The sequence below is a fragment of the Heptranchias perlo genome, chromosome 3 (assembly GCF_035084215.1).
Source record: "Heptranchias perlo isolate sHepPer1 chromosome 3, sHepPer1.hap1, whole genome shotgun sequence".
In the NCBI taxonomy this organism is placed as follows: Eukaryota; Metazoa; Chordata; class Chondrichthyes; order Hexanchiformes; family Hexanchidae; genus Heptranchias; species Heptranchias perlo.
Genome location: NC_090327.1, coordinates 67,229,321 through 67,243,316, shown reverse-complemented (window position 1 = coordinate 67,243,316; position 13,996 = coordinate 67,229,321). Strand labels below are relative to the sequence as shown.

The 13,996-nt window shown below is 41.6% G+C and overlaps 1 protein-coding gene across 1 annotated transcript in view; it reads left to right on the top strand.

Moving 5' to 3' along the window:
* sdr16c5b (short chain dehydrogenase/reductase family 16C, member 5b) overlaps positions 1 to 2,285 on the top strand; it is a 50,263-nt gene extending 47,978 nt beyond the window's left edge. The window contains exon 6 of the mRNA XM_067980098.1: positions 1,935 to 2,285. Coding sequence (XP_067836199.1) covers positions 1,935 to 2,028 — 94 coding nt within the window. The 3' untranslated portion in view covers positions 2,029 to 2,285. The remainder of the gene's footprint in view (positions 1 to 1,934) is intronic.
* Positions 2,286 to 13,996: the final 11,711 nt, after the last annotated feature.

Genomic DNA, 13,996 nt, shown 5'->3' with positions numbered 1-13,996 from the left:
ATTAGGGACAATGAGGAAAGATCAGGAGCCAGAACTCCACTCTCTGCAGCCAACAAAAAAGTACCCACTCAAAAAGGGAGACTGCAATCTGCTGCCAAGCAGTGGAAAGAATCATTGTCTCAGGTCCTCCACAGGATCTTCCTGGCTGCACCTCAAACTCTTGGGATATTCTGCAACAGACAAAGGGGCTCTGCACATAGAAATACATAAAAGTTACAACACCTAAGCAAACCATTCGGCCCAACCAGTCTGTGTTAGCGTTTACCCTTCATGCGAGCAAATGACTCTGAGCAATTATGCGATGTTAATAAACACATTAATAAAAGCTAACCATGTCATCTGAGAATGTTTGACTGCCATTAAGAAAGAAAAACTTAATATTTATATTGATTGTATACTGTTTCTCAGAAACATTTTAGGTAAAAGTACTTCATATAAAAATTACTATGTTATTCAATGGCTATTATAGACAAATAAAACTGCAATTTTGTGTACAACGGGATCCCACAAAAAAGAATCAGATAAATGACTAGTTCATTTGTCTTTGGTTAAGGTAGGAATGTTAACCAGGATACCTGAAGAACTTTCTTCTCTTCTTTGAAGAATGACTTGGGATCTTCATCATCCACTTTAACAGGCAGACCAGGCCTCAATATCTCATTTGAAGGAGAGCACCTCTGACAATGCAGCATTCCTTCAATACTGCACTGGAGGGTCAGTCTAGATTATGAGCTTGGGTCTTGAAGTTGGGCTTTAACCTACAACTTTTTGAATGTAAAGTCAAGAGTGCTACTTACTGAGCCAAACTGACACGCTTGTTTAACCAAAACATTTTTAAACAATAAATTGAAGTCACAGGTGTCTGTGCCTGAGCTAGTGGGAACCTAATGGGCAGGATTTTGTTGTAAAAATAATGGTGTAAGGCTAACAGGGCTCACCGTTATTCATGTGCAAATCAGACAGCAATTTCCGGCGACTGCACATGCGCAGTTAAACGTGGAAATTTGGAAGATGCTGTACGAGATGCGATACTCCTCCAAAAGCTGTGTGAAAACGGCATCTCACTTAATGGCTGCCCGTTCAAATGTATTGAATGGCGTGAAATTCCTGTACTTGCCTGATAGATACGGATTAAACTCGCCAAAAAAAGTTAGGGCTTGCCTATTCCAATGTAAGCACTATTTTAACAGTGTGGTAAGTCTTAATTACAGCCAAACAACTTCCATGACACTGAAAATTAACTTTTACAATTGTGAAGTCTCATTCCTTCAGCTTTTAATTAATGTTGGACATTTTAAAAAAAATGTAAAAATAAGTCTCACTTTTCCTTTCTGCCTCATTTAACTGTCACTTAATCCAATATTTCTTTCCCTCTTTATTTCACTTTCTGGACATAATCTGACATTGAATTCACTATTCTAACTTACGCTTTCTAGCTCAGTCTCTGTGCTGCTCATTAATGATGGTTCAGTCTGATTGGTTAAGGAGATACACAGTTACTTGCCCTGTTCACACAGGTTCCAGATGCCCAGTAGAGGGCGCATGCTTTTTGGATCTTTAATTTACATGAACTTGCTGTGCAAAAGCTCATAGAAAGTCTATGGGCAATTGCAATCTAACGAACGACAGGCGCCGTTCATTCACCGCTCGTAGCAGAATCCGGTGTGATAACTTTTAGGCCACCACTCCAATATGTTTAAAAGTCAAAGTGAAGATTAAATTAAAGACTGATTGCCATTAAAATAGGTCTCAATTTAAAAAAGACAGATCCTGCTAAAATTATTTTATCCAATCATTTCAAGTACTGCTTTAATTCCAGTTTTGTTAAGGGTATAGGAAGCTAGTCAAGGACCATTTTTCTTCCTCTGTTAATTGTTGCTATAACAATATACGATTATGCTCACCAGTGTTGTCTTTCTTTTGTTTTTAAATAGTATCGTTCCTGTGAAACTTGGAATTCTTCTTGGACGTTACTTTGGCATTTTCCATATCATGGAGAACTTCAAGGGTCGAGATAAGAAGGATTAACATGATCTGCAGAATCAATAAAAACAACTGTTTTCATATATACTTTATTACAAAAGCACATGCAAATAATATATCATTGCAATGCATCTTTTTTTGGTGCTACTTAATCTTGCTATGATCAAGACATCTGTATCGGGTTGCAACATTATTTGCATTTCAGAGCTACTGTATACTGATAATTTCAAGCTTGTGGAAAATGTAATGCTTCTGTTCCAGGCAATAAAGGTGCGACAGGCTCATTTTTATAACCTTAGAAACTGCTGAAATAAAAATGTGACAGTAATTTTAAAACGGTGGCATAAGAACATAAAAATAGGAGCAGGAGTAGGCCATACAGCCCCTCATTCAATGCGATCATGGCTGATCTTCTACCTCAACTCCACTTTCCCACCCTATTCCCATATCCCTTGATTCCCTTAGTGTCCAATCTCAGTCTTGAATACACTCAACAATAGAAGACACAAAAAACATACCGGAAATAGTAGAGAACCATGAGGCTAATGGGAATGAGGAACTTGCAATTCAGCAAAAAAGGACCAAGAGATTGATTAAGAGGGGAAAAATAGAGTATGAGAGTAAACTTGCAAGGAACATAGAAGTGGATTGTAAAAGCTTCTACAAGTATGTAAAAAGAAAAAGATTAGTGAAGACAAATGTAGGTCCCTTACAGTCAGAAACGGGAGAATTTATAATGGGGAACAGGGAAATGGCAGAGCAATTAAACAAATACTTTGGTTCTGTCTTCACGGAAGAGGACACAAATAACTTCCCAGAAATGCTAGGGAATCAAGGGACTGGTGAGAAGGAGGAATTAAAGGAAATTATTATTAGTAACAAAATAGTGCTGGAGAAATTAAAGGGACTGAAAGCCGATAAATCCCCAGGGGCTGATAATCTGCATCCCAGAGTACTAAAAGAGGTAGCCATGGAAATAGTGGATGCATTAGTTGTCATCTTCCAAAATTCTATAAATTTTGGAACATTTCCTGCAGATTGGAAATTACATTGGCAAATGTAATGCCACGATTTAAAAAAGGAGGGAGAGAAAACAGGGAACTACAGACCAGTTAGCCTATCATCAGTAGTATGGAAAATGCTAGAGTCTATTATAAAGGATGTGATAACAGGGCATTTAGAAAATATCAAGGGGATTAGACAAAGTCAACATGGATTTATGAAAGGGAAATCATGTTTGACAAACTTACTGGAGTTTTTTGAAGATGTAACTGGTAGAATAAATAAGGGAGAACCAGTCGATGTGGTTTATTTGGATTTTCAGAAGTCCTTTGATAAAGTCCCACATAAGAGGTTAGTGTGCAAAATTAAAGCACATGGAATTGGTGGTAATATACTGGCATGGATTGAAAATTGGTTAACAGACAGGAAACAGAGTGTAGGAATAAATGGGTCTTTTTCGGGGTGGCAGGCGGTGACTAGTGGGGTACTGCAGGGATCAGTGCTTGGGCCCCAGCTATTCATAATATATATCAATGATTTGGATGAAGGGACCATATGTAATATTTGAAGTTTGCTGACAACACAAAACTATGTGGGATCGTGAGTTGTGAGGAGGATGCAAAGAGGCTTCAAGGCAATTTAGACAAGTTGAGTGAGTGGGCAAATACACGGCAGATGCAGTATAATGTGGATAAATGTGAAGTTATCCACTTCGGAAGGAAAAATAGAAAGGCAGAATGTTATTTAAATGGTAATAGATTGGGGAATGTTGATGTACAAAGGGACCTGGGTGTCCTTGTACACCAGTCACTGAAAGCAAACATGCAGGTGCAGCAAGCAGTTAGGAAGGATGGTATGTTGGCCTTCATTGCAAGAGGATTTGAGTATAGGAGCAAGGATGTCTTACTGCAGTTATACAGGGCCTTGGTGAGACCACACCTGGAGTATTGTGTGCAGTTTTGGTCTCCTTACCTAAGAAAGGATACACTCGCCATAGAGGGAGTTCAGCGAAGGTTCACCAGACTGATCCCTGGAGTGGCAGGACTGTTGTATGAGGAGAGATTGGGTCGACTCGGCCTATATTCATCCGAGTTTAGAAGAATGAGAGGGGATCTCATTGAAACATAAAATTCTGACAGGGCTAGACAGACTGGATGCAGGGAGGATGCTTCCCCTGGCTGGGGAGTTCAGAACGAGTGGTCACAGTCTCAGGATACGGGGTAGGACATTTAGGACTGAGATGAGAAATTTCTTCACTCAGAGGGTGGCGAACTTGCGGAAGGCTGTGGAGGCCAAGTCATTGAATATATTTAAGAAGGAGTTAGATAGATTTCTGGACACAAAAGGCATCATGGGGTTATGGGGAGAGAGCAGGAATATGGTATTGAGATAGAGGATCAGCCATGATCACTTTGAATGGTGGAGCAGGCTTGAAGGGCCGAATGGCCTATTCCTGCTCCTAGTTTCGATGTTTCTACGTTAAAGTAATTAATATCAGTAGAGAAAAAGTACTGGAGAAACTAATGGGACTAAAAGCTGACAAATCCCCTGGACCTGATGGCCTTCATCCTAGGATTCTAAAAGAGGTGGCTGCAGAGATAGTGCATGCATTGTTTGTGATCTTCCAAAATTCCCTAGATTCTAGAATGGTCCCCGTGGATTGGAAGGTAGCAAATGTAACATCTCTGTTCAATAAAGGAGGGAGAGAGAAAACAGGGAAACATAGGCCAGTTAGCCTGACATCAGTCATCGGAAAAATGCTGGAATCCATTATTAAGGATGTGGTAACAGGGAACTTAGAAAATCATAATATGATTAGGCAGAGTCAACATGGCTTTATGAAAGGGAAATCGTGTTTGACAAATTTATTAAGAGTTTTTTTAGGATGTAACTAGCAGGGTAGATAAAGGAGAACCAGTGGATGTAGTATATTTGGATTTTCAAAAGGCATTCGATAAGGTGCCACATAAAAGGCTGTTACACAAGATTAGGGCTCATGGGGTTGGGGGTAATATATTAGCATGGATAGAGGGTTGGTTAACGGACAGAAAACAGAGAGTAGGGATAAACAGGTCATGTTCAGATTGGCAGGCTGTAACTAGTGGGGTGCCGCAAGGATCAATACTTGGGCCTCAACTATTTACAATTCAGATTAAAGACTTAGATGAAGGGACGGAGTGTAATGTATCCAAGTTTGCTGAAGATACAAAGCTAGGTGGGAAAGTAAGTTATGAGGGAGACACAAGGAGTCTGCAAAGGGATATAGGCATGTTAAGTGAGTGGGCAAGAAGGTGGCAGATGGAGTATAAAGTAGGAAGTGTGAGGTTATTCACTTTGGTAGGAAGAATAGAAAAGCAGAATATTTTTTAAAGGTGGGAAACTATTAAATGTTGGTGTTCAGAGATATTTGGGTGTCCTCGTACAAGAAGCACAAAAGTTAGCATGCAGGTACAGCAAGCAATTGGGAAGGCAAATGGCACATTGGCCTTTATTGCAAGAGGGTTGGAGTACACAAGTAAAGAATTCTTACTACAATTGTACAGGACTTTGGTAAGACCTCACCTGGACTACTGTGTACAGTTTTGGATACCTTATCTAAGGAAGGATATACTTGCCTTAGAGACAGTGCAACGAAGGTTCATTAGATTGATTCCTGGGATGAGAAGGTTGACCTAAGAGGAGAGATTGAGAAGGATGGGCCTATGTTCTCTGAAGTTTACAAGAATGAGAGGTGATCTCATTGAAACATATAAGATTGTGAGGGGGATTGACAGGGTAGATGCTGAGAGGTTGTTTCCCCTGGCTGGAGAGTCTATAACTAAGGGGCATAGTCACAGGATAAGGGACTGAGTTGAGGAGGAATTAATTCATTCAGAAGGTTGTGAATCTATGGCCTACTCCTGCTCCTACTTCTTATTTTCTTATGTTCAACGACTGAGCATCCACAGCCCTCTGTGATAGAGAATTCCAAAGATTCACAACCCTCTGAGTGAAGAAATGTTTCTTCATATCGGTCCTCAATGGCCGACCTCTTATCTTGAGACTATGACCCCTAGTTCTAGGCTCTCCAGCCAGGGGAAACAGCCTCTTAGCATCTATCCTGTTAAGCCCTCTAACAATTTTATATGTTTCAATGAAATCTCCTCTCATTCTTCTAAACTCCCGAAAATATAGGCCCATTCTACTCAATCTCTCCTCGTAGGACAACCCTCTCATCCCAGGAATCAATCTAGTGAACCTTTGTTGCACCCCCTCTAAGGCAAGTCTATCCTTCCTTAGGTAAGGAGACCAAAACTGTACACAGTACTCCAGGTGTGGGCTCATCAGAGCCCTATATAATTGCAGGAAGACTACACACTCTTGCTCTTAACTCCAACCCCCTTGTAATAAAGGCTAACATACCATTTGCCCTCCGTATTATATGCTGTACTGCATGTTAACTTTGTGATTTGTGTACAAGGACACCCAAATCCCTTTGACTACCAACATTTCTTAGTCTCTCCCCTTTTAAAAAATATTCTGCTTTTCTATTCTTCCTACCAAAGTGGATAATTTCACATTTCCCCACATTATACTCCTTCTGCCACCTTTTTGCCCACTCACTTAACCTGCCTATATTCCTTTACAGCCTCTTTGTGTCCACCTCACAGTTTACTTTCCCAACCAGCTTTGTATCGCCAGCAAACTTGGATACATTACACTCGGTTGCCCCCATGTTTAGAAAACCATTTCTAAAATCCACAATTTGATTTTATACTGTTGAGTAGTTGTAACGCAATGTGGCTAGTCCTTCTAATGTTAGACCATTGGGGAGTAGGTTTCCACGGTTCTTTAATGATGACGATGGCAGAGCTGCATGTTAAAATTAGCAGAAAACTGAGAGATAAGCTGAAACTGCCAGAATTTTTCCTTTTCTGTATTACTCTGTTTTCTGCCTCCACCTCAAATAATGGGAATGAAACAGGTGACATTTTTTTTAATCATCTGTTTGTTAATGAGCTTTCAGAAAAAGGATAAGACAGTTTTCCACTGGGGGAAATTAAAATCACCAGCAAAGAATTAAAAATTTAAGTGGTTTAGAGTGAGAGTTGGTAAATGTAATACACAATTGCTGCATGACTCAGCACATTAGGGAATCTATGAGAGGCAGTGCCCTTCTGGTATTGGTAAATAAGCTTTTACATAGTCTAATATGCTGTGCTCACTAGAATTTTAATCAGCTGATCATCTTTGGGCATAGGGAAATCTTAAACCTCAGCAGTAACTTGACTACCTCTCGTAGTTGTGGAGCTGTTCCTCATGAGAAATCAAAAACCCAAGGTTTGGATGCTTGAGTACATTATTACAATGGCAAAGAAGGCCAGAACTAATAAGAAATCAATTTAAAATATAGTGTCCAATAATGCAGTCTTTGCAATCCAGCGATGTTGCACATCGTGCACCTGTACCTCGCATTATTGGACACTGAAACCAAAGGCCTACTCAGAAAACCGTGCGCATAGCATGCAATAATACATCCCACAAGCACCTGTGACACTCAGAGCCTATACACCGGTTGTTCACTAGTCTCATTAAGGAGACCAAAAAATGTAAAGGCTAGGTCCCATAAGACATTTGGAGCATCTGAACAACACGCAAGATGCTCAGAACCCATATAAATGGGCACCCCAATTTCTGTTAAAGGCTTATTGCTATTCTTATGATTTCAATGCAGCTGTTTTTCAGTTTCTGTGCTATATTTCTGTTGTGGGAGAAAGGAAGTTAGTGAATTCTCAGGAGCCTTAGTGAGAATTTCTTAAAGCTATATCCATTATCAGTGCCTGTTCTCCCAGGGAATGCTCATTATGTAGTACTTGGAGAAGAGAAATGGGTTTCGTGGGCATCTCTTTCTATTTGCAGGTTCTGAAGAGAGAGAAGGATCACTGGAAGCATATCAAACATGTGCATTTGCACCTCAGGAGATCAATGAGGACCTGTTAAACATAACAACATGAGAAATAGGAGCAGGAGTAGGCCGTACGGCCCCTCGAGCCTGCTCCACCATTCAATAAGATCATGGCTGATCTTCTACCTCAACTCCACTTTCCCACCCTATCCCCATATCCCTTGATCCCCTTAGCGTCCAAATATCCATTGATCTCAGTCTTGAATATATTCAACGACTGAGCATCCACAGCCCTGTGGAGTAGAGAATTCCAAAGATTCACAACTCTCTGAGTGAAGAAATTTTTCCTCATCTCGGTCCTAAATGGCCGATCCCTCACCTTGAGACCATCACCCATGGTTCTAGACTATCCAGCCAGGGGAAACAACCTCTCAGCATCTAACCTGTCAAGCCCTCTAACAATTTTATACGTTTCAATGAGATCACATCTCATTCTTCTAAACTCCAGAGAGTATAGGCCCAATCTACCCAATCTCTCCTCATAGGACAACCCTCTCATTCCAAGAATCAATCTAGTTGCACCCCCTCTAATGGCAAGAATATCCTTCCCTAGGTAAGGAGACCAAAACTGTACACAGTATTCTAGGTGTGGTCTCACCAGAGCTCTATATAATTGCAGCAAGACCTCCTTACTCTTATACTCCAACCACCTTGCAATAAAGGCTAACATACCATTTGCCTTCCTAATTGGTTGCTATATCTGCATGTTAACTTTCTGTGATTCATGTACAAGGATACCCAAATCCCTCTGACTGCCAACATTTATTAGTCTCTCACCTTTTAAAAAAAATTCTGCTTTTCTACTCTTGCTACCAAAGTGGATAATTTCACATTTCCCCACATTAATACTCCATCTGTCACCTTCTTGCCCACTCATTTAACCTTTCTTTATCCCTTTGCAGTCTCTTTGCATTCTCCACACAGCTTACTTTCCTTGTTACGCTGCTAGCCTTCTTCACCGAACCAGATATGTGTACCTGGACAAGATAGTTGAGACCTGTGTACAGAGACCATGTGCCTTAAAAGAAGCTGTCACTGAACTTTGCACACTTCTACAACCAGACCTATAAACCATTTCAACAACAGGGATGGCTGTCAATCATAATCTAGAAGACCAAGGCCTTCAATTTATATGTTACAGGGTCATTCCAAGAAACAGCAGGCGAGATCTGCCAAATCACAAATAACAACAACTTGCATTATATAGCACTTTTAACATTGTGAAACATCCTAAGGTGCTTCACAGGACCAATTATCAAACAGAATTTGACACTGATCCACATAAGGAGATATTAGGACAGGTGATTGAAAGCTTGGTCAAAGAGGTAGGTTTTAAAGAGCATCATAAAGGAGGAGAGAGAGATGCAGAAGTTTAGGGAGGGAATTTCAGAGCCTAGGGCGTAGGCAGCTGTAGGCACAGCCACCAATGGTGGATCGATTAAAATCAGAGATGCGAAAGAGGCAAGATTTGGAGGAACGCAGAGATCTTGGAGGGTTGTAGGGCTGGAGGAGGTTACAGATATAGGGAGGGGCAAGGCCATAGAGGAATTTGAAAACAAGAATCAGAATCCAGTGTTCCTGGACTAGGAGCCAATGTAGGTCAGCGAGCATAGGGGTGATGGGTGAACGGGACTTGGAGCGAGTTAGGATATGGGCAGCAGAGTTTTGGATGAGCTCAAGTTCATGGAGAATGTAAGATGGGAGGTCAGCCAGGAGAGCATTGGAATAGTCAAGTCTAGCGGTAACAAAGGCATGGATAAGGGTTTCAGCAGAGGCAGCGGCAGAGACGGAAAGTGGAAGTAGGCAGTCTTGGTGATGGAGCGGATAAGTGATCAGAAGCTCATCTCAGGGTCAAATAGGATGCTAAGGTTGCGAACGGTCTGGTTCAGCGACAGACAATGGCCAGGGAGAGGGATGGAGTCGGTGACTAGAGAACAGAGTTTGTGATGGACAATGTGAAGACAATGGCTTTGGTCTTCTCAATATTTAGTTGGAGGAAATTTCTCCTCATCCATTTCTGGATGTTGGACAAGCAGCATGATAAATCAGAGACAGTGAGGGGTCGAGGGAGTTTGGTGGTGAGGTAGAGCTGGGTGTCGTCAGCGTACATGTGGAACCTGACATGCTTTTGGATGATGTCACTGAGGGGCAGCATGTAGATGAGAAATAGAAGGGAGCCAAGGATAGATCCTTGGGGGACTCCAGTGGTAACAGTGCAGGAGTGGGAAGAGAAGCAGTTGCAAGTGATTCTCTGGCTACGACTGAATAGATAAAAATGGAACCAGGCAAGTGCAATCCCACCCTGCTGTACAACGGAGGAGGGGAGTTGGAGGACGATGGTGTAGTCAACCATGTTAAAGGCTGCAGGCAGGTCAAAAAGGATGAGGAGGGATAGTTTACCACAGTCACAGTTACATTGGATGTCATTTGTGACTTTGATAAGTGTAAAGGAATATAGTTTTCACACAAATGTATGAGGAATTCAAAGGGTTAGACTTAACGGGGTTATGGGTGAGAAACAACAGGAATCAGCCTTAGTGCAGTAACACTCGTGGTTAAAAACACCCAAACATGCTATCTGAGGCAAAAACAGTGAAATAAAGGATGGGCCTGTATGTCCAAACATGTTGCTAAGCAACTACATTCCAGAATCAAGGAAGAACGATGGATGGGCCCCTAGTGCTGATAAGGGAACCATCTACAAGTGACTTAAATTTGCTGCAGTGAACAGGGGGGCCAGGGGTTAATTCGGTGTATAAATAGCTAGCCCCTACTCAGAATCAGGGTAGAGAAGAAAGAAAGAAGTTAGAGGGTTTGAAAAGAAAGAAAGAATAAGTTAGGGGAAAAGAGGGCAAGAGTACGAACAGGACCAAAATTTACAATCTCTACCCAGAGGACAATGGGGTAATATGATTCCTTGTTTTCTGATAATTACTGCTTAAATACTTGTATGTATTGATCCTTGCTTTTGTTTAAATAAAAGATCATTACTATAAACAATTGGTGTCAGGCCGAAATAGATAAGTCTTATAGTGGCGACCACGAAGGGACTCTGACAAATAGTCGATGATCTATTGAGCAAAAGTAAGATCCGAAGATTGATCTAGCAGCGCACAAAGTCGGTTTAGGAAGGGAACCTTAGGGAGTGTAGGGGGTTGTACCGCCTACTGATAATCTAGTAACTGGTTATGGCAGGGATAACCGAGATCGAAATGGCATTATGTGCGAAGTTTGGGAAGATCTGCGTTACAGATCTAATCCCTGTCTTAACAGAAGGAGATGGCGAAAATTTTGAGTCCGCTATGCGATGGATTCAGAAACAGATAGATGATAAGAAACTAATGTTAGACAAAGGCAGATAAATGCTAGTCCATGCAGCACATTTTTGCACACGCAGATGTGAGAGTCTATTAAAAAAAAACAAAGAACAGGAGGAAAAGGTAAAAAACGTGACGATTTCCAAATAGGCCTAGAGACCTGACATGTATGTTGACACAACTGCAGGCAGGGGCTGCTACAGCAGATGAAGTATAAGATTGATGAGTTATTGGAAGAGAATGGTGTTTTGAGATAACAACTGAAAGATGCGAGAAGTGCCCTTAGGGAAATGGTGAATAGACCTGCTCGCGAGGCAGATCATGTTATAATAATCCCGACTGTGATGACTGGGAAAGCCAGCCCGTAAATGTGATTACCACCAGCGTAAGATGTAACCAACATAATGCGATTACATCATGGGTAACTGACAGTACACCAATAAAACCAGACAAGGCAGCTGCTTTGGCTAGAGAATTAAGGCCCATAAAGGATGGGAATGATCCTACTGTGGTCACTCAAGCTTGGGGAGATTTTAAATGGGGTCATGGTGAGCTAGAAGATGGTGATTTAAAAACTATTTTATTGACCGCCCTGAATGGGGGCTTAAAACTGTGTATTACCCCTACCGCTTATGCAGTAAATGCGTCCAATGTGTTTGGAGAAATTATGGATCTATTGGGGATAAAGAACTTTAAAGCATATCTGTGCACAGACGGTACAGTGACCTACAGAGCACCCTACCGCATTTGCAAATCGTTTGTTTGATGAGTATGAAATGACACAACCCACTGCAAGTCCATCATGGGGCATCAGTGGGAGGATGTCTTGTTTAAACAAATGTTCTTAAGTCAGCTGCAGCCTTTAGTGAAAACTGCATTGGGAGTGGCCGTTAACAAAAATCATAGGTGGCCCAACATTTTGAGACTCACTATTCAGGCAAGCGGTGATATAAAAGGGCACATTACCAGACCCATGGGAGGGCCGCAAAATTCAAGATTTGGGGCAAAACCCGTGGGCAGTGGTCGAGGGGTCAGAAATGGATAGAAATAACTCTCGATCAAATAATGGGTCAGGATCAGGAAATAGAGGACCACAATGCTACAACTGTGGCAAAATGAGACATTTTGCCAGAGATTGTAAACAGGAGAGAAACTACTACCCAGACCTTCTCCCATCTCGGTACTCCGATAAACTGGAGCCACAGTCATGCACTACCAAGGATAAATTGGATAAATTACTGGCACTCCTGACAACCAGTAATATTACGGGCCAACCTAAACAAGTGGTGGCAGTTGCCACAACCCCCACTCCTTCAGCTTCGCAAAGTATATTGGGAACTGATGATTTAGATCAATACGGTGTCATTTTTGATTATTCTAACCAATGTCTAAGGTTTGGCGTGAGATTTCAGACATCCATTCAATATTCGCAATTAAGAAAGAGGAGATGAATGAATTTCCGATCCATGAGGACCCAGAGATACAAAATACGCTGCAAAAATGGCCATCTGCATCTGCAGTAAATATGATAGTGGATGGATGGAAGGAGAGGAGTCTGTGAACCCCATGTCCATTCGCAAAACAGTATCCATTTCCCAAGGAAAGCCATCCGTATGTGGAGGCTACAATTCAATCATTAGTATGGCAGGGTGTTATTAGAGTTGGCACGTTTACTACAAATTCTCCTACTTGGCTCGTTAAGATACCAGACAGTAGTTGGCAATTAACTATTGATTATCGCAAGTTAAGGCAAACACCAACATAGTTATCCCAAATTCCACCCAGAGCCAGATGACTTTCAACCCTAGACATACCTAATGGATTCTAGAGCACACCCATAAGAAAGGAAGATCAGTATAAATTCGCTTTTATTTTTGAAGATCAGAGTTATACGTGGACTTGTCTGCCCCAGGGATTTCATAATGCTCCAACTATCTTCCACAAGTGAATGGCAAAGGCCATCAAAGGTTTCTTTAAGCCAGAATGCCTATTACTGTACGTAGATGATTTTCTGATAGCTACAGAATCAAAGGAGCAACTTCTCCAGTTGTTGAACGAGTTGTTCGAAATGTTAAAAGGGACGGGATTAAAACTTAACCCTTGAAAGGCTCAACTGCTACAGCAACAAGTGACATTTCTAGGTATGTCTATCTCTGCTGCTCGACAGACTCCAGATCAGCACAAAGTAAAAACCTTACAGTGATTACCTTGGCCAGTGTCTAAGATAGCACTCCGTTCATTCTTGGGCTTGGTGGGATACCAGAGAGCTTTTATACCACGTTTTACAGATCTTGCTAAACCCTTTGTATGAGTTACTTAAAGGAAAGGAGGATGATGTGCAGTCCCAATGGAGGATTAAACACACTGAGGCTGTCCAAAAACTAAAGGAAGCATTGATACAAGCAGCTGATCAACCAGGCCCGAGCGAGTCCTTCCACTTGGAGGTAGGAGCGACTGACCAAGGTTTGGCTGTCGTCCTGTGTCAAGAAGTACAAGGTAAGCTCTTACCTATTGCGTATGCATCATGAATATTGACGGGAAGACCTACAATCAATGTGAGAGACATACATTTGTTGGCCACCTTTTGGGCTGTGAAATATTTTACATACATCACCGGATTGCAAACTTTGGTGCTCCATTCACCGCACACAACACTAAACCTCTTAATGAAGCCTGGTGATACATTGGTGTCATCTGCTCAATTGAGCCACTGGACATGACACCTTGATATCACACCAAAGCAGGCAAC